This window comes from Hyla sarda, chromosome 4, assembly GCF_029499605.1.
Source record: "Hyla sarda isolate aHylSar1 chromosome 4, aHylSar1.hap1, whole genome shotgun sequence".
NCBI lineage: Eukaryota > Metazoa > Chordata > Amphibia > Anura > Hylidae > Hyla > Hyla sarda.
Window position 1 is genome coordinate 28,830,521 of NC_079192.1, and position 20,474 is coordinate 28,850,994.

General features: G+C 45.1%; 1 protein-coding gene across 2 annotated transcripts in view; it reads left to right on the forward strand.

Annotated features, from left to right (window-relative positions):
* KHSRP (KH-type splicing regulatory protein) overlaps window positions 1-11,419 on the forward strand; it is a 35,143-nt gene extending 23,724 nt beyond the window's left edge. The window contains exons 7-20 of one of the 2 annotated variants that reach the window (XM_056570254.1): window positions 256-313; window positions 1,525-1,696; window positions 1,788-1,886; window positions 2,882-3,028; window positions 3,108-3,210; window positions 3,297-3,397; window positions 3,483-3,624; window positions 3,906-4,066; window positions 4,461-4,570; window positions 7,853-7,953; window positions 8,386-8,589; window positions 9,863-9,934; window positions 10,333-10,538; window positions 10,626-11,419. In XM_056570254.1, the coding sequence (XP_056426229.1) occupies window positions 256-313; window positions 1,525-1,696; window positions 1,788-1,886; window positions 2,882-3,028; window positions 3,108-3,210; window positions 3,297-3,397; window positions 3,483-3,624; window positions 3,906-4,066; window positions 4,461-4,570; window positions 7,853-7,953; window positions 8,386-8,589; window positions 9,863-9,934; window positions 10,333-10,538; window positions 10,626-10,634 (1,685 nt within the window). In that variant the 3' untranslated portion in view covers window positions 10,635-11,419. Of the gene's footprint in view, window positions 1-255; window positions 314-1,524; window positions 1,697-1,787; window positions 1,887-2,881; window positions 3,029-3,107; window positions 3,211-3,296; window positions 3,398-3,482; window positions 3,625-3,905; window positions 4,067-4,460; window positions 4,598-7,852; window positions 7,954-8,385; window positions 8,590-9,862; window positions 9,935-10,332; window positions 10,539-10,625 lie in introns of both variants that reach the window. The other variant, XM_056570253.1, reaches the window with a different exon arrangement.
* Window positions 11,420-20,474: the final 9,055 nt, after the last annotated feature.

Here is a 20,474-nt window from a genome sequence, read left to right on the forward strand (position 1 = left end):
ACCGGAAAGCTGAACTAATCAATGCAGGATAAGTCATAAACTGCCGAGCCGAGAAGTTTGTGACTAATCTAATTTACTGTAAGTTCGCTCATCTCTAGTTGTCGTCTGCACCTCCACACCACAAACAGGGATTACATATTTATAGTGCATATTAACAATGTGTGACTGTCTGGCCCCCAGTGCTGAGCACAGATGGGTGGTTCTGTAGGGATGATGCACGTGTAATGGGGACTAATGAGATCTCTTATATTACAGACAGTGGGGGGCTCCCAGAGAGGGTGGTGTCGCTGACTGGTTCTCAAGAAGCCGTGCAGTAAGTAAATGTCATCTGTAAAGACTCTTGTGACTCCACCTAAGATAAAGCCAGTTCTTCCTATTTTCCATATAAATCTATCGGGAGTACTGTAAAGTCTCCATTCACACTTGGCTTGTGAACTGTCGTGGTTTGCCCTGCGCCCGGTTCCGGTATATAACGCAGAGTCATGCGGTGACCCCGCGTCATAGCGGGTCGGTCCTGGTGGCTAATAGTGTGCGGCACCAATCGTTGTGCCGCGCGCTATTAACACTTTAAACGCAGCTTCCAAGGTTGATCGCCGCATCTAAAATGACAGTGAAAGTTTCCCAGCAGCTTAGTCGGTAGGGAGCGACCGATATAATTTTTTTTTTTTAAGGGCCAATACTGGTAATCTGTAACGACAACAACAAAAAACATGGTCTCAAATGGCTGGAGGTGCTCAATCCCAAATGCGGTTGTGCATTTATACTGGAGGAGCAGATCCGGCCCTTGTATTCCATTGCTAGGGGCGATCCCCAGCATAAAAATGCATACAATGGAGGATGCCTGCAGCGGACTACAAGTGCCACAATAGAATCCTACACCAGATAAGCGGTGTGGATGTGTAACAATTAGAATACAATACAGGAATATGGGTGCACTACTGTGGTAGATGTATACAGTGACATTGGTTATCCCTCAACACTGATGTTAAAATTGAGACATTCGCCAGTATATCCTTATATGAAGGACACACCGGAGCCGGCACACCAACACCTTTCAGTTCCGATAGCAGATAACTTAAACCGGAATATCGGTATTTATCGGCAAGGTAATTGCCAATACCGATGTCCAAATCTGTGAATATTGGCCAAACCCATAATCAGTCGATCCCTGTTAGTCGGGCTGATCAGACCATTGCGGTGAAATAACGATGTCCTGATCAGCTAGAATGCAAGCGGAGGGTGCCTTACCTGCCTCCATTGCGTCACGCGCCCCCCCCTTAGACTTACATTGAGGGGCGGGGCTATGCCATCACGAGCTCCCGCGTTCTGAACAGTTTGTTCCAAACACTGAGCAGCGGAGTACCCCTTTAAGCACGCAGATACATATTTTCATATAAATATTTTTTTTTTCTTTTCTCCCTGCTCACTTTCTGTCCCCATAACCTACCAATGGTCTTATTCTTATCGCTTGTGTCCCCGGTATATGGCGGCGTTCTCATCTTTTGTCTGTTTTTATTCCTGTAGAAAAGCAAAGATGATGCTTGATGAAATAGTTGCTCGGGGCCGTGGCGGACCACCCGGCCAGTTTCACGATAACTCCAATGGACAGAACGGCTCCTTACAAGAAATCATGATCCCCGCCGGCAAAGCCGGACTTGTTATCGGGAAGGGAGGAGAAACTATTAAACAGCTGCAGGTACCTGCCACCATTCAGGACCAGAGACAAGGAGGCATACAGGGCACATTGTTATGGAGATTCTTATGCTCTGCTTTCCCTCCCTGTCCAGGAGCGTGCCGGAGTCAAGATGATTCTCATACAAGATGGCTCCCAGGGCGCCAATGTAGATAAGCCTCTGCGCATTGTGGGAGAGCCCTTTAAAGTGCAGGTAGGTCTCCAGAAGATGCTCTATTGTTGGTGCTGAATTACATATATATATATGTGTATATATGTATATATGTATATGGCAGTGGCCCAATGCCAGTGTCCCGTTAACAGAATCGATCTCATATATAAGGTTGTTTTCTTGCTATGGACTGGTCTGCACTTCCTTTCATTGATTCCCAACCAGTGTGCCTCCAGCTGTTGCAAAACTACAACTCCCAGCACGCCCGGACAGCCGAAGGCTGTCCGGACGTGCTGGGAATTGTAGTTTTGCAGCAGTCGGAGCCACACTGGTTGATACTTACGGCGTCATGAACCATCCAGCCGTAATGCCTTGTTTTCTGTATATTCAGATTAGGTCCTTGGGGCATGGGCGGAGCTACGGCCCGAGCCTGGGGCACTCTGACATAAACTTCGCCTTGCGAGTGCTTCGCCTGGTTCATGCATATTCATAATCCCGCTCCCTGCTAGCGTGGCCGTGTTACTGTACGGCGCATGTGCTGCTTTCGGTTGTACCCAAAAAGCAGCACATGCGCAGTGCAGTAACATGGCCGCGAGGGGGATTAGGAGTATACATGAGCTGGGCGGAGGACCCGCCTGGGGACGAGGACGTTAGAGTGCCCAGAGCTCAGGCCATAGCCCCGCCCATGCCTCAAGGACCGAATTTAAATATACAGAAAACGAGGAATTACTGTTCGTGACTCCGTAAGTATTTTGATCAGTATCGCCCTCACTACAAGCCTGTGTGACAGGTTAGTGCAGGTGATACTGATGAGATTTGCTTTAACAGGAAAGAACCACTAAATAAATTGTTAGAGGACAAGGCCTTACATTTGAGCTGTACAACCTTCGACCCTCCAGCTGTCGAAAAACTACAGCTCCCAGCATGCCCAGACAGCCACTGGGTGTGAGTTGTAATTTTTCAACAGTTGCAGGGCTGCATCTCAGCCGAAATCCACATCTTTATCAACTTCTCTATTTTCTCTTCTCCTCCTGCAGCAAGCCTGTGAGATGGTGATGGATCTCTTACGAGAACGAGATCAAGCAAACTTTGGTGACAGAAATGAGTATGGCTCCCGAGGAGGAGGAGGTGGTGGTGGTGGTGGCGGCGGCGGCGGTGGTGGTGGAGGCGGCGGCGGCATAGACGTAAGTGACGGCTACAACTAGCGGTGGTCAGTGGACTCTGTGAAGCGTTTCAAGCATTACATTTTCTTCCTCCTTTCAGGTGCCAGTTCCTCGGCACTCAGTCGGGGTAGTCATAGGACGCAATGGGGAAATGATCAAGAAAATTCAGAACGACGCTGGTGTCAGGATACAGTTTAAACAAGGTGAGTATCCAATCTTCCCGTCTGTGTCCAAGGTTCAGCGTGCGGAGTGTGAATATTAACCATCTTATGTTTCTCCTCCCATACAGACGATGGAAGCGGTCCCGATAAGATTGCACACATCATGGGCCCCCCAGATCGCTGCGATCATGCTGCCAGGATAATAACTGACCTACTGCAGAGCTTGAGAGTAAGGACTTGTAAAATAGTGTGAATTAACCTAATGGAGGATCAATGTTACACAAGCTCACTGCAGACTTGCTTTCCTTCCATAGAGTGGTCCACCAGGACCTCAAGGCCCTGGCATGCCACCTGGTGGCAGAGGAAGGGGCCGGGGGCAAGGGCCATGGGGACCTCCTGGAGGAGAAATGACATTCTCCATACCAACTCATAAATGCGGCTTAGTTATTGGTAGAGGTGAGTATCGGGGCCTTTATTTGGGGCCTTTATTTGGGGCCTTTATTTGGGGCCTTTATTTGGGGCCTTTATTTGGGGCCTTTATTTGGGGCCTTTATTTGGGGCCTTTATTTGGGGCCTTTATTTGGGGCCTTTATTTGGGGCCTTTATTTGGGGCCTTTATTTGGGGCCTTTATTTGGGGCCTTTATTTGGGGCCTTTATTTGGGGCCTTTATTTGGGGCCTTTATTAAAAAAAAAAATATATATATATAATAATTTTTTTTTTTTCTCTTATCTGCAGGTGGGGAAAACGTAAAGGCCATTAACCAACAGACTGGAGCGTTTGTGGAGATCTCGCGGCAGCCGCCACCCAACGGCGACCCCAACTTCAAAATGTTCATCATTCGCGGCTCACCGCAACAGATCGACCATGCCAAACAGCTGATCGAAGAGAAGATTGAGGTGGGTCCCGAGTGCCTGTGTGAGCGCCTAGTACAACTCCCAGCACGTTATACTGAGCATCATTTGGCCATGTTGAGGTCTAGATTGTTGTTTCCCAACCAGGGTGCCTCCAGCTGTTGCAAAACTTACACTCACAACATGCCCAGACAGCCAAAGGCTGAGTTGTAGTTTTGCAACAGCTGGAGACAAACAGGTTGGGTAAAATGGAAGTGCAGGAACAAGTATTTTGGGGTGCTTTTTGTCTCCTCGCTCAGAATCCTGTTCAGTTTAGACCTTTCTGAATAATGTGGTGTTTTTAGGGGGTTGCCAAAACAATTATTGCATTAAGAAATCTTAATTCCAAAATGGTTTACCGATGTGGTAATGTAAATTATTTTTCATTTTTCTTTCCCAGGGTCCATTGTGCCCGATTGGCCCTGGTCCTCCTGGTCCTGGTCCAGCTGGCCCCATGGGTCCATTTAACCCAGGTCCTTACCCACCCGGACCTCCCGGAGCTCCACCACAGTATGTACCTTTTGCAGACTTGGACAGGTAAAAACGGTAGCAGGTTATAAGTACCATTAGTGGATAAGATTTTCTTAACCCTTAAGATGACATGTGCCATACACTTACAGCGCTGCCGTCTGGGCCATAGCTCACCACGCCGTACATGTATGGCACATTTAGCCCTAAGTCTATGAAGGGAGCGCAGGAGCTACTCTTAGACTGGGATGTGATGGCTAACAGCAGCACACTCATCAATCACTGACATGGGTGATAACGCTGATGTTGGGCTATTATCCTCTATACCAGTGGTCTTCAACCTGCGGACCTCCAGATGTTGCAAAACTACAACTCCCAGCATGCCCGGACAGCCAACGGCTGTCCGGGCATGCTGGGATTTGAAGTTTTGCAACATCTGGAGGTCCGCAGGTTGAAGACCACTACTCTATAATGCTGTGATCTCGGCTTTTTAGAGGTCCATGATGAGTGGTGCCGGTCAGCTGTCCAATTTTCACCCCCGCAGTGTAATTGCAGGGGTGGGTGATTGATTTTTATTTTGATGCTTCAGTCTGTTTAGTAATGGCCTTTACATCTTTTCACAATTTTTTTTTTTTTTTTTTTTTTTTTTTTAAAGGAATTAATGTGAACCCAACAAACAGATAAATACTACACAATAGCATTGATCAATATAAGCAATCTTGTATTCAAATTGCTATTGCTGTGTGAAGTTTTCCGACCTATCAAAATATAACATTATTATAGAATTGATTTTGAGCAGTGAATTGAAAAAGGAACAGATTTTGCTTATGGAGATCAAAAAAGTTCCATCTGAACAAACACTATGGAAAAAAAAAAAAAAATGAGCCCCTATATGGCACCATAGACAACACAATAGTTACAGGTAGAGATGAGCGAACTTACAGTAAATTCGGTTCGTCACGAACTTCTCTGCTGTTGATGCCTTATCCTGCATAAATTAGTTCAGCTTTCCGGTGCTCCGGAAAAGGTGGATACAGTCCTAGGAAAGACTCTTTCCTAGGACTGTATCCACCTTTTCCAGCCCACGGGAGCACCGGAAAGCTGAACTAATTTATGCAGGATAAGACATCAACTGCCGAGCCGAGAAGTTCGTGATGAATCGAATTTACTGTAAGTTCCCTCATCTCTAGTAGTAATACAGAAACCTATGTAAATATAGGAATCATTGAAATCCTAAAAAAAATTAAAGTGCACTGTGTAAAAACTAAAGTTGCAAAATTGCTGGGTTTTCAGTTTCTCTCTAGATGATAAATTTCTTTATTAAATAAATAAAAAAAATTGTATTTTAACTAATTTTATCTCACATTAAAGGAAAACTGTCATGTTTTCTCCCGCACTATTCACAGGTACCAGTGCGGGAGACGCTGAACAAAGAGTCCTACCTTTCCCGGATGCGCTGCGCCGTTCGCCCGTTATAGCAATTCCTGTATATTTAAATTAGCTGCTAACTGGCACAGGCGGGGTTACTGCCTTCATCTGGCACTGTGACGTAACCGCCACCCGGCCCGCAGCACCGCCCGGCTAATGAATATTCATAGGTCTTACATTCTTCTCATCCCGGCCGATACTGCACATGTGCGGGATTTACTACTATACCTGGAGGCGGTCTTCAGCGCTGCTTCATTAGTCAGGAGCAGCGCTGGAGTAAATCCCGCACATGCGCAGTATCGGCCGGGATGAGAAGAATGTAAGACATATGAATATTCATTAGCCGGGCGGTGCTGCGGGCCGGGTGGCGGTTAAGTCACAGTGCCAGATGAAGGCAGTAACCCCGCTCGTGCCAGTTAGCAGCTAATTTAAATATACAGAAACTGCTATAACGGGGCGAACGGCGCAGCGCATCCGGGAAAGGTAGGACTCTATGTTCAGAGTCTCCCGCGGTACCTGTGGATAGTGCGGGAGAAAACATATGACCGTTTCCTTTTTTAATTTATTTTTTGCTGTACATTATATGGTAAAATAAAAGGGGTTATTGCAAATTACAACTGGTTGTGCTGATAAGAAACCCTCATGGATCTGTAAGTGGAAAAGTAAAAGTGGTCTCTTCAGAGGAGGAAAACGGCAAAAAAGCTAAATTTTTCTGTTTCCATTACTCATTTTTCAGTGTAATGGTGCGACAAAATCTGGAGCAGAATCTGTCTGGAACCCATCCTGAATTTTTGCCTTTTAAAGGGGGGTACTCTAAAGGATAGGGGATAAAATGGCTTATCATGGGGGTCCCGCCGCTGGGATCCACCACGATCTCCATGTAGCTACCATGCCGCACCCAGCTTTCCAGTGTGTTTAGAACACTGGGTTTCCCTGGCCGGAGATGTGATGCCCCTCTTGGCGTCACGAACACCTCCATGACTTTTCCAGCCGGGGAAACCCAACGTTCTAAACGTATTGTTGAGAATGCTGGGTGCGGCATGGTAGCTGCACGGAGATCTCGGGGGGTGGCCAGTGGTGGGACCCCCCACAATCATTCATCTTGTCCCTTAAGAGAAGATGTCTGTGGGAGATGTACCCCTTTAAATTTCTCTGCTACTATTTCTAAAGGGGGTTATCTAGAATTACAGACTTGGGCCCAGATTTATCTCTAGGGGAGATTTATCACAACCTGTCCAGAGGAAAAGTTGCTGAGTTGCCCATAGCAACCAATCAGATCGCTTCTTTCGTTTTGCAGAGGCCTCTTCTAAAGTGAAAGTGATCTGGTTGCTATGGGCAACTCAGCAACTTTTCCTCTGAATAGGTTTTGATAAATCTCCCCTAGAGATTTTCCCACATTAACCAATCACAGCTCAGCTAATGAGCTCCGGTAAAGTGAAAGTTGAGCTGTGATTGGTTGTTTTGATAAATCTCCCCCATAATTTCATTTTTATTTACATTTTATTTTTATTTTTTTCTCAGTTTGATAAATCTAGGCCTTATTGCTTTCTCTATGAAATAGCGCCACTCTTGTCCTCAGGTTGTTCATGGTATTGATGCTCTGTTTCATCAGTCAGTGGAGCAGACTTGTAATACCACACACAGCCTGAAGACGGGTGTGGCGCTATTTATTTTTTATTTTTTGGAAAGAAAGCTAAATTGTTTTACTAATCCTACACGATCCCTTTTGAACTTGTTGTGTAATGTTTTGAGTCCGGATGTGTTGTTATAAATGCTCTTGAGATCCTGTGGTGTGAATACAATGTTGGGGCCGGTCGCACACTTTGCGAAGATCTCTGTATACTTTTGATGTCCTAATGTATACGCATCTGATCTCTGGTCACTCTTCTATTGCAGTCCGGGACCACCGCCGCCTCCACCTCCTCACCAGTACCCCCCACAAGGCTGGGGCAGCACGTATCCCCAGTGGGGGCAGCCGCCAGCCCCTCACGACCCGAGTAAGTGTCAGATTGTGTGTGCGCTTATTTTTTTATTGCAGTGATAATGGGTGTTATGTTGGCTCGCTTTAATCCAGTGTTTTCCAACTAGGGGGCCTCCAGCTGTTGCAAACCTACAACTCCCAGCATGCCCAGACAGCCTTCGGCTGTCTGGGCATGCTGGGAGTTGTAGTTTAGCAACAGCCGGATGCATCCTAGTTGGGAAACACTAATACATTCCCTGTATACCAGTGTTTTCCAACCAGGGTACCTTTAGTCTTTAAAAAACTACAACTCCCAGCAGCCCAGGAGGCTGGAGGCACATTGGTTGGGAAACGCTGCCCTTATAATGTGGACAAGGGGGAGGGATAAGTGTTGAAAGGCAATCCTTTAAATTCACTTGTATTTGAATGTATGAACAGAATGAGTAAGTTATTTTTTCCCCCTCAATAGCAAAACCTCCAGCCCCCACAGATCCCAATGCTGCCTGGGCTGCTTACTACTCGCACTACTACCAACAGCCCCCCGCTCCTGTGCCCGGGCAGCCCCCCGCAGTCCCTGTCCCTCCACCTCAAGGAGGAGAACCTCCCCAGCAGCCTCCACCTGCCAGCCAGCCGGACTACACGAAGGCTTGGGAGGAGTATTACAAGAAGATGGGTGAGTTATTGGGACAGGATTGAGGGGGGAGGGATTGGGACAGGATTGAGGGGGGAGGGATTGGGACAGGATTGAGGGGGGAGGGATTGGGACAGGATTGAGGGGATGGAGGATTGGGACAGGATTGAGGGGATGGAGGATTGGGACAGGATTGAGGGGGGAGGGATTGGGACAGGATTGAGGGGGGAGGGAGGGATTGGGACAGGATTAGGGGGGAGGGAGGGATTGGGACAGGATTAGGGGGGAGGGAGGGATTGGGACAGGATTATGGGGGGGAGGGATTGGGACAGGATTATGGGGGGGAGGGATTGGGACAGGATTGAGGGGGGGGGAGGGAGGGATTGGGACAGGATTGAGGGGGGGGGGAGGGATTGGGACAGGATTGAGGGGGGGAGGGGGGATTGGGGCAGGATTAGGAAAGATATATATATATTTAAACTTTTTGTGACCTGGATAAGTGTCTGCCCATTGATTTAGATTTATCCTTTTAAGGGAAAGAATCGCCTTATCTATAAATATTTTGTTGTTCTGTAGCAGTGTTAACAACTGTTTGTGGTTCAGTCGTCAGTCTGGTCCATACAGTTGTAGCTCCAGGTCCTTAGCGCAGTGTTTTCCCAACCAGCGTGCCTTCAGCAGTTGAGACTACAACTCCCAAGGCTGTCCAGACATGCTGGGAGTTGTAGTCTTGCAACAGCTTGAGGCACGCCCGGTGGGAATCGGTGAATATGATCTTTCCTGGTCTGGAGCTTAGAGCTGGGTGTGGAGAAGTTCAGCCAAGCTCCTAGTAGTCGGGCAGAGCACTGAATGAGCGTTCTGCCTGATCGTTCTAGAGCTGACGGTTCCCCTGACATCTGTTTACAAAGAGTGAAATCTTAAAGGGGCAGGCTGGCAATAACACCTTCCTTATTTAGGTTAGTACAGAAACAAAACTCTTTGCCTTCCTGGTTCCTGCACCGCTGCACCCATCATTGAGCTCAGCTCTTGTTTTCTGGCGCGTTCAGGTTTGGGACGTCACGTGCCTGATCAACCAGTCAGCGGCGGTGGCACATTGCCGCATCTGCTAATTTGAGTGTCACCAAACCTGGAAGCGCCAAACAGCCAGGTGCATAGGGGCGTTACAGCAGCGTGTGAAAAAAATGAAAGCTTTCTTTACTTTTTAGAGAAAAAAAATGTATTTAAAATCTGTTCTAGTCTATAGTATACAGTGTATGTGGTTGTTTGCTGGGGTGCACCAGGATAGTCCTCCCTGACAGTCACTTCCTTTACCTTACAGGTCAGCAGACGGCTCAGCCCACTGGACAGCCGGATTACACAAAGGCCTGGGAAGAATATTACAAGAAACAAGGTACCTGTGCATTCAGTACGTCAGTGTGTCCTTAACAGTGTGCCTCCAGCTGTTGCAAAACCCCAGCATGTCAGGACGCTGTCCGGTAATTTTGCAACAGCTGGAGGCACACTGGATAAAACGATACTCTGTGGTGAAATGCGGGGGCTTTGCAGTAAGTTTTATGGCAGCGCTGTTTCTTGCACATACTGCTGATGCCTCTAAAATATTATAAATGTTTTTAATATTAATTATAAGTGTTTTTGTCTTGTCTTTGTATTTTTCCATTTATCTATATTTATATTTTTTTTCTTAGTGTTATTATTTTTATGTACTTACATTTTTTATTTTCCATGACCTGAAAAGTTTAGTGTTTCTTTGAATCTTCCTAACACTTTGTGTTTTAATATTTTTTTCAGCCCAAGCAGCAGCTGCTGCAGCTCCTGGTGCCCCTGCTGCAGCCACAGCGGTTGCAACCGTGGCAGCGGCATCGTCCGCTCCACCAACAGCACAACCGGACTACAGTGCAGCGTGGGCGGAATATTACAGGCAGCAGGCGGCATACTACGGACAAGCGCCAGGCGCTCCACCCACACAACCTCCTCCGGCACAGCCAGGGCCACAGGTCGGTCTCTATCTAGTACATAGGATTTGATATGTGACGTGTAATCTTTGGCGCAGACGTAGCTGATGTCTCTCTGTTCTCTTCCAGGCCCAGTGAAGGTCACGTCGTGTCATCACTCATTACCAGTCCGGAGATGGGAGCCTCGGTTGCTGACCTCAGTGAGGGGAGAAGCTGTTTGAGAAGTCCCCTAGTTGTATTTTTATTTTATTTTATTATTTTTTTTAGGACATTTTCCTGTTTTTGTCCTTCATCCTTTCCCGGTTTATCATCTCGGCCCCGTGGAAGTTGATTCAGTGAAGGGCAGGTTCTAGATCTTAGGACTAATCTGAGCGCCTCCCGTCCACTCACCTCCCAAAAAAAAACAAAAAAAAAAAACACGGTTTTTATTCACTGGAGCGGCCTGTGAGTAAAGAAATGAAATATATTCTTTTTTTTCTTTTTTTTTTTTTAAACGTAAAGAGATTATGGCCCCCCCCCCCCCCCCCCATGTCCCTGTGCTTTTAGTTGGTTGAACATTCCCTGGTGACACCCCCCATGCTGTCTGCTGGTCCCACGTCTGCAGCTGGGGCCTTGTGAAGTGCGCCGGTCCCTCCCGCCAATGGGGGGTCGTGATGTGTTTTGTCTGTTCAGAGACATGGAAACTGTACGCTGAGTTTTTACTTTTTATTGCCTGTTTTTAACTTCACAATAAACGATGACAAAACTCTCCCGACTTCGCTCTCTGCTCTGTTCTTCCCTCCTCTTGTTTTTGTTGTCTGTCATTCAGGTGGATTATTTTTATTATTTTTTTTTTATTTTATGTTAATAATGTTCCTCGTGATTTAATTCTATGCTGTGTTTTTTTTTTGCAACGGCTTGGGGAACCGAAATAAATCTGTGAAAGAAAAACGGTCTTGGTCGTGTCTACATGGTTCACTGTTACACACTTGTGAAGATCAAGCTTTTTATGTATATTGGGAGTCTGACATAGACGCTCTAAACCAGTGTTTCCCAACGTGGGGGCCTCCAGCAGTTGCAAAACGACAACTCCCAGCATGCCCGGACAGCCAAAGGCTGTCCGGGCATGCTGGGAGTTGTAGTTTTGCAACAGCTGGAGGCAAACTGGTTGGGAAATGCTGCTCTACGACGGGTTTACACTGAGAAATCTCTGGATGGAATTTCTGCCGGAGATCCTGCAGGTGGCGCTAGGACTGCATTGCCGTTCCCATAGACGGCTATGAATTTCTGAGCTAATTTGCCTAAGAAATGCATTGCTGTCTATAGGGAAAGCAATGCTGTCCTAGCGCTGTCTGCTGTAGAGATTCTGCTCTGGGAACCTGGCCTTATAATTCTAGAATCACGCAATATCTTAAGGCTATCTGATCCAGCTTTTGGATTTCTGATCTGAATGTCGCTTGCCGGATTTCCCAAGCGTCAACGAGAGTGCAGAATCCCATAGAAGTGTATTGGGCTTTTGTTTCAGGCCACCTCGCCCAGATAGCGTTATTGTATACAGTCTCTTATCTAGGTCTTGAGCAGCACTACAGAACCAGGATTGGCTTATGTGTCATTAACTGAGGGGACTCTGCTCATTCTGTCCTAGCCTATACAGCAAAGGTACACTACAAAAAGCGGCAAGTGACAGGAGCTGCATTAAAAAAAAAAGCCCTGTCTCTGTATGGTGTTACTATCCTGCCACATTTGACTCCAGCAGTATTATATATGCTATTAACTTAACATCATCTAATTATAATGAAATGACTCATCCTGTCCTAGTCTACACAGTAAAGCTGACAAGTGGTCTGCAGAAAGTTTCACCCTATAGTGAAAGCTGCGATACAGAAGGACAGTCTCCTGTTAGAATGGAGTAGCGGGTGCATGCTGCCTTTCAATTCAGCGTTTGGCTGTCTCCTCGGCTCCCATAAAAGTAATATACTCCAGGGCCGCACTCGCTAGTCTTAAGCGGCCCAGCATTACTTAAAGGGGTACTCCACTGCTCAGTGTGTGGAACAAACTATTCTGAACGCTGGCGCCATAGCCCCACCCCCACATGACTTCACGTCCCGCCCCTCAATGCAAGTCTATGGGAGGGGGTGTGACAGTCATCACACCCCCTCCCATAGACTTGCATTGAGGGGTGGGTGACATCATGAGGGGGCGGGGCTATGGTGCCAGCATTCGGAACAGTTTGTTCCAAATGCTGAGCAGCGGAGTACCTGTTAAATGTGTGCGCAAATGTGGTGACCGGTTCCAAACAGCAAAATGGTGAGTGCAGCTCTGGAGTGTAGAATACAGGATGTAACTCAGGATCAGTAATGTACACTGGCCATTTTATTAGGTACACCTTTAGTAGGATACGGTTTTGGATGAGATCTGGTGACCTCATTGTCATGTGAGATGTCATGTGACAGTCAGTTATAATCAGGCTGTGGTGTTAATACAATGATCACTTGGTACTAAGGAGCCCAAAGTGTGCCCATAAAATGTCCCCCACACCATTACACCACCAGCAGCCTGAACCGCTGATACCGGGCAGGATGGATCCACGCTTTCATATTTACACCAAATTTGGACCCTGCCATCTGTCGCAGCTGAAATCAAGACCCCTTAGACCAGACAACGTTCTTCTATTGTCCAGTTTGTGACTTGTGTGAATTGTTTCCTGTTCTTAGCTGAAAGTGGTCCCCAATGTAGTCTTCTGCAGCTGCTGTAGCCCATCTGCTTTAAGCCCTTCATGACCCAGCTAACTTTTTTTATTTATATTTTTATATTTATATATAAAATATGCAGGGCAAAATTGAAAATTTCTTGGAATTGCGCAATTTTGTAGGGCAATTTTTTGAGTTGGAAATACAGTAAATCTGAAATTCCATCTTTATTCTATGGGTCAGTACAATTCCAATGATGCCAAATAAAAATTAAATATCTGTCACCACAAACTTTTGTTAATCAATATATTAGAGACAACTTTCTAAATTGATTTAACAAAAATTTTATTTTTGTAACTTTTAAAAACCAACCGATATGGGTCTCCCTACATGTCCGAACTCTCAGTGCAGCTTGGACACTGAAGAACACGGCGCAGTTCTCTGCCTGTCAATCAGACGGGAGCGAGCGCTGTGCATGCTGCATGCTGAAGACTGCCACACACCCTGTGCACAGCAGGCAGGCAAGACGGCTACTGTGCCGCTACATTGTGCCGCTACATTGTGCACATTGCTGTTCACCGTGCAGGATCAGAAACCTAATTAGTTCGGACAATTACGCATAAGGCAATACCACTTTATTTATTTTTTTCATTTTATTTGTACAGTGTTATTTAAATGGGAAAAGGGGGTGATTTGAACTTTTATGGGAGGGATCAGGTAAGACCTCGGGCTTCCCTAGCAACCCACAGCACCCCCCCCCCCCCCCAATTACATCGCAGGGGGCAATGGGATCACTAGACACCAGGAAATAGCGGCATTAATATTTAAATGCTGTGATCTGTATAGATCTCGGTATTTAAACAGTTAAGTGACGGACGTCGGAGCGATCTCTGATGTCCGTCATCACCGGCAGATGTCAGCTGCTGATAGCCATGGACATCGGGCCATGATGTGGACCCGACCCGCAGGCACCCGTCATGCCCACCCAACTGACCCATGACTTACATGTATGCCATGGCTCGGGAAGGGGTTAAGGTTGGACGTGTTGGGGGAGGTTTATCATTGCCTTCCTGACATTTTGTTGCAAAATTTTTGCATAGTTTTTGCGCAATTTCAAAATAGACTACTTTGGCAAAAGTGACAGATTCCGTTCTTCATTCTTGACTATGCAGTGGACGAGATTTATTAACTGCGTCATTTTTAAAAAGGCACAAAAATGAATGTGTAAAGTTAAAGAAAATTCATTCCACCTCTGCCTCCTAAAGTGACCTACAGCAAGTTCTGAGCTTTTTCATTGGTGCATAATTTGCCAGTCTTGCGCTGTGAAGTGGCTGCACACAGACACATTGATAGATCTCCCTCGTTGTGCGGTCAGACATGGCATTCTGTATTCTCTTGAGTTAACATTACCTCGGTCATCTTGAACCAGTCTGCCCATTCTCCTGAGATCGACAAGGCATTTTCCTCCAAATAGCAAGTTGTCTTGACCACGTGTCCAGTGGCTGTCTGGGCCTGCTGGGAGCTGTAGTTTTGCAACAGCTGGATGCACACTGGTTGAGAACCGCTGGCTATCAGGATATGGCAAATCAAACTGTCTTGTGTTTTTATTGTTCATTTTATATATTGTAGTAAAGTGTAAAACACAGGACTGGGGTAGTACATAGGAGTATAGAAGTTATACACAGGACTGATGTAGGGACAGTACATAGGAGTATAGAAGTTATACACAGGACTGATGTAGGGACAGTACATAGGAGTATAGTAGTAATACACAGGACTGATGTAGGGACAGTACATAGGAGTATAGAAGTAATACACAGGACTGATGTAGGGACAGTACATAGGAGTATAGAAGTTATACACAGGACTGATGTAGGGACAGTACATAGGAGTATAGTAGTAATACACAGGACTGATGTAGGGACAGTACATAGGAGTATAGTAGTAATACACAGGACTGATGTAGGGACAGTACATAGGAGTATAGAAGTAATACACAGGACTGATGTAGGGACAGTACATAGGAGTATAGTAGTAATACACAGGGCTGATGTAGGGATAGTACATAGGAGTATAGTAGTAATACACAGGACTGATGTAGGGACAGTACATAGGAGTATAGTAGTAATACACAGGGCTGATGTAGGGATAGTACATAGGAGTATAGTAGTAATACACAGGACTGATGTAGGGATAGTACATAGGAGTATAGTAGTAATACACAGGACCGATGTAGGGACAGTACATAGGAGTATAGTAGTAATACACAGGACTGATGTAGGGACAGTACATAGGAGTATAGTAGTAATACACAGGACTGATGTAGGGATAGTACATAGGAGTATAGTAGTAATACACAGGACTGATGTAGGGACAGTACATAGGAGTATAGTAGTAATACACAGGACCGATGTAGGGATAGTACATAGGAGTATAGTAGTAATACACAGGGCTGATGTAGGGATAGTACATAGGAGTATAGTGGTAATACACAGGACTGATGTAGGGATAGTACATAGGAGTATAGTGGTAATACACAGGACCGATGTAGGGATCGTACATAGGAGTATAGTAGTAATACACAGGACCGATGTAGGGATAGTACATAGGAGTATAGTAGTAATACACAGGACTGATGTAGGGATAGTACATAGGAGTATAGTAATACACAGGACTGATGTAGTAATAGTACAGGGATAGTACATAGGAGTATAGTAGTACTACACAGGACTGATGTAGGGACAGTACATAGGAGTATAGTAGTAATACACAGGACTGATGTAGGGATAGTACATAGGAGCATAGTAGTAATACACAGGACTGATGTAGTAACAGTACAGGGATAGTACATAGGAGTATAGTAGTAATACACAGGACTGATGTAAGGATAGTACATAGGAGTATAGTAGTAATACACAGGACTGATGTAGGGATAATACATAGGAGTATAGAAGTAATACACAGGACTGATGTAGGGACAGTACATAGGAGTATAGTAGTAATACACAGGATTGATGTAGGGACAGTACATAGGAGTAAAGTAGTAATACACAGGACTGATGTAGGGACAGTACATAGGAGTATAGTAGTAATACACAGGACTGATGTAGGGACAATACATAGGAGTATAGTAGTAATACACAGGACTGATGTAGGGACAATACATAGGAGTATAGTAGTAATACACAGGACTGATGTAGGGACAGTCCATAGGAGTATAGTAGTAATACACAGGACTGATGTAGGGACAGTACATAGGAGTATAGTAGTAATACACAGGACTAATGTAGGGACAGTACATAGGAGTATAGTAGTAATACACAGGACTGATGTAGGGACAGTACATAGGAGTATAGTAGTAATACACAGGACTGATGTAGGGATAGTACATAGGAGTATAGTAGTAATACACAGGACTGATGTAGGGACAGTACATAGGAGTATAGTAGTAATACACAGGACTGATGTAGGGACAGTCCATAGGAGTATAGTAGTAATACACAGGACTGATGTAGGGATAGTACATAGGAGTATAGTAGTAATACACAGGACTGATGTAGGGATAGTACATAGGAGTATAGTAGTAATACACAGGACTGATGTAGGGACAGTACAGAGTAGTAATACACAGGACTGATGTAGGGGACAGTACAGTGATCCCTCAACTTACAATGGCCTCAACATACAATAGTTTCACCATATAATGGTCTTTTCTCGACCATTGTAACTTGAAACCAGACTCAACATACAATGCTACAGACAGACCAGATCTGTGAAACGTGTCAATGGCTGGAAGAACTGACCAATCAGAATGGGCATTTCACTGGTAAAACCCCCTGTATTACTGAAGCGTATGCACTGACTGGTGTCTGGTAGCGCCTCCTACAGTACAGGTAGGTATTAAATGTTCTGTACTCTTTACCTGTGCCAGGGTTACCTGCTCCTTTGGACACCAGGTGAGGGCGGCTCCATGTAAATTTTTTAGGACATTGTGTGTACTGCACAGGACCCCGAAGAAGCTCCTGTCCTCTACATAGACCAGTATTTCCCAACCAGGGTGCCCCCAGCTGTTGCAAAACTACAACTCCCAGCATGCCCGGACAGCCTTTGGCTGTCCGGGCATGCTGGAAATTGTAGTTTTACAACAGCTGGAGGCTCCCTGCTTGGGAAACACTGACATAGACAATGATTACAGCTCCCAGCAGATCTTTATTACTTTTATATGTAAGGATTTGCTTTATCTGTATTAGTTATCTACTTATTTTTCTTTAATCCTCACTTTTTCCTATTTTTGAATGACATTTTGGTGCCTTCAGAACCAATTACCAGGTTTCCATAGAGTTATGGTCTCGACATACAATGGATTCAACATACAATGGTCTTCCCGGAATCAATTAATATTGTAACTTGAGGGACCACTGTATAGAGTAGAACAAATCTAGAGAAAAAGAAACACAGCCGCACATCCACCATTTGTAATTTGATCTATTTGCTTCTCAGCATCATTTCAAAAACTAACAGGTTGTTGTTATACATTTTGATCAAAAAGTACAAAGCCCACTCGCCACGTCAAGGCCACCTAGTCAGAGTGGGGTCCCTAACCTAATACTGTCTCCGTGACACCAAGCCCACAGGGGGGAATGACCCAGTGGCCAGGCAGCCCCACTATTGCCCGACCAAGCCCCTGGCTCTGGGCCAAACCACCCAACAGACAAAGCATCACAGAAACAATGGCCGCCACAGAGAACCACCCCAGTATGAAACCTACCATGTGCTCCCTGACAGAGGGCTGGGAGAATGCGAGGAAAAAGCCCAAATGCAGTCTCCTGCTAAATAAAATTGCCTGGGCCGAACGGGAGGAGTGGAGTGCTGGCTATGGAAGAGGAGAGACTACAAATGTGCAACACAAATAGAGAAATACAGCCACCATTTGTATTTTGAGCACATGGTAGGTGTCATACTGGGGTGGTTCTCTGTGGCGGCCATTGTTTCTGTAATGCTTTGTATGTGGGGTGGGGTGGCCCGGAGCCAGGGGCTTGGATGGGGAGTAGTGGGGCTCCTGGCCACTGGGTCATTCCCCCCCTGTGGGCTTGGTGTCTCAGAGGCAGTGGTCGCCACCCGGCGCTATGCCAGTGTTCGGTTAGGGACCCCACTCTGACTAGGTGGCCTTGACGTGGCGAGTGGGCTTTGTACTTTTTGATCAAAATGTATAATAACAACCTGTTAGTTTTTTGAAATGATGCTGAGAAGCAAGTAGATCAAATTACAAATGGTGGATGTGCGCCTGTGTTTCTCTATTTTTGTTTTACAGTACAGAGTAGTAATACACAGGACTGATGTAGTAACAGTACAGGGATAGTACATAGGAGTATAGTAGTAATACACAGGACTGATGTGGTAACAGTACAGGGACAGTACATAGGAGTATAGTAGTAATACAAAGGACTGATGTGGTAACAGTACAGGGACAGTACATAGGAGTATAGTAGTAATACACAGGACTGATGTAGTAACAGTACAGGGATAGTACATAGGAGTATAGTAGTAATAACAGGACTGATGTAGTAACAGTACAGGGATAGTACATAGGAGTATAGTAGTAATACACAGGGCTGATGTAGTAACAGTACAGGGATAGTACATAGGAGTATAGTAGTAATACACAGGACTGAAGTAGTAACAGTACAGGGATAGTACATAGGAGTATAGAAGTAATACACAGGACTGATGTAGGGATAGTACATAGGAGTATAGTAGTAATACACAGGACTGATGTAGGGATAGTACATAGGAGTATAGTAGTAATACACAGGACTGCTGTGGTAACAGCACAGGGATAGTACATAGGAGTATAGTAGTAATACACAGAACTGAAGTAGTAACAGTACAGGGATAGTACATAGGAGTATAGTGGTAATACACAGGGCTGATGTGGTAACAGTACAGGGATAGTACATAGGAGTATAGTAGTAATACACAGGACTGATGTAGGGATAGTACATAGGAGTATAGTAGTAATACACAGGACTGATGTAGGGATAGTACATAGGAGTATAGTAGTAATACACAGGACTGCTGTGGTAACAGCACAGGGATAGTACATTGGAGTATAGTAGTAATACACAGGACTGATAAAGGGATAGTACATAGGAGTATAGTAGTAATACACAGGACTGATAAAGGGATAGTACATAGGAGTATAGTAGTAATACACAGGACTGATGTAGGGATAGTACGTAGGAGTATAGTAGTAATACACAGGACTGATGTAGGCATAGTACATAGGAGTATAGTAGTAATACACAGGACTGATGTAGGGATAGTACATAGGAGTATAGTAGTAATACACAGGACTGATGTAGGGACAGTACATAGGAGTATAGTAGTAATACACAGGACTGATGTAGGGATAGTACATAGGAGTATAGTAGTAATACACAGGACTGATGTAGGGATAGTACATAGGAGTATAGTAGTAATACACAGGACTGATGTAGGGATAGTACATAGGAGTATAGTAGTAATACACAGGACTGATGTAGGGATAGTACATAGGAGTATAGTAGTAATACACAGGACTGCTGTGGGGATAGTACATAGGAGTATAGTAGTAATACACAGGACTGATGTGGGGATAGTACATAGGAGTATAGTAGTAATACACAGGACCGATGTAGGGATAGTACATAGGAGTATAGTAGTAATACACAGGACTGATGTAGGGATAGTACATAGGAGTATAGTAGTAATACACAGGACTGATGTAGGGATAGTACATAGGAGTATAGTAGTAATACACAGGACTGATGTGGGGATAGTACATAGGAGTATAGTAGTAATACACAGGACTGATGTAGGGATAGTACATAGGAGTATAGTAGTAATACACAGGACTGATGTAGGGATAGTACATAGGAGTATAGTAGTAATACATAGGACTGATGTAGGGATAGTACATAGGAGTATAGTAGTAATACACAGGACTGATGTAGGGATAGTACATAGGAGTATAGTAGTAATACACAGGACTGATGTAGGGATAGTACATAGGAGTATAGTAGTAATACACAGGACTGATGTAGGGATAGTACATAGTAGTATAGTAGTAATACACAGGGCTGATGTAGTAACAGTACAGGGACAGTACATAGGAGTATAGTAGTAATACACAGGACTAATGTGGTAACAGTACAGGGATAGTACATAGGAGTATAGTAGTAATACACAGGACTGATGTGGTAACAGTACAGGGATAGTACATAGGAGTATAGTAGTAATACACAGGACTGATGTGGTAACAGTACAGGGA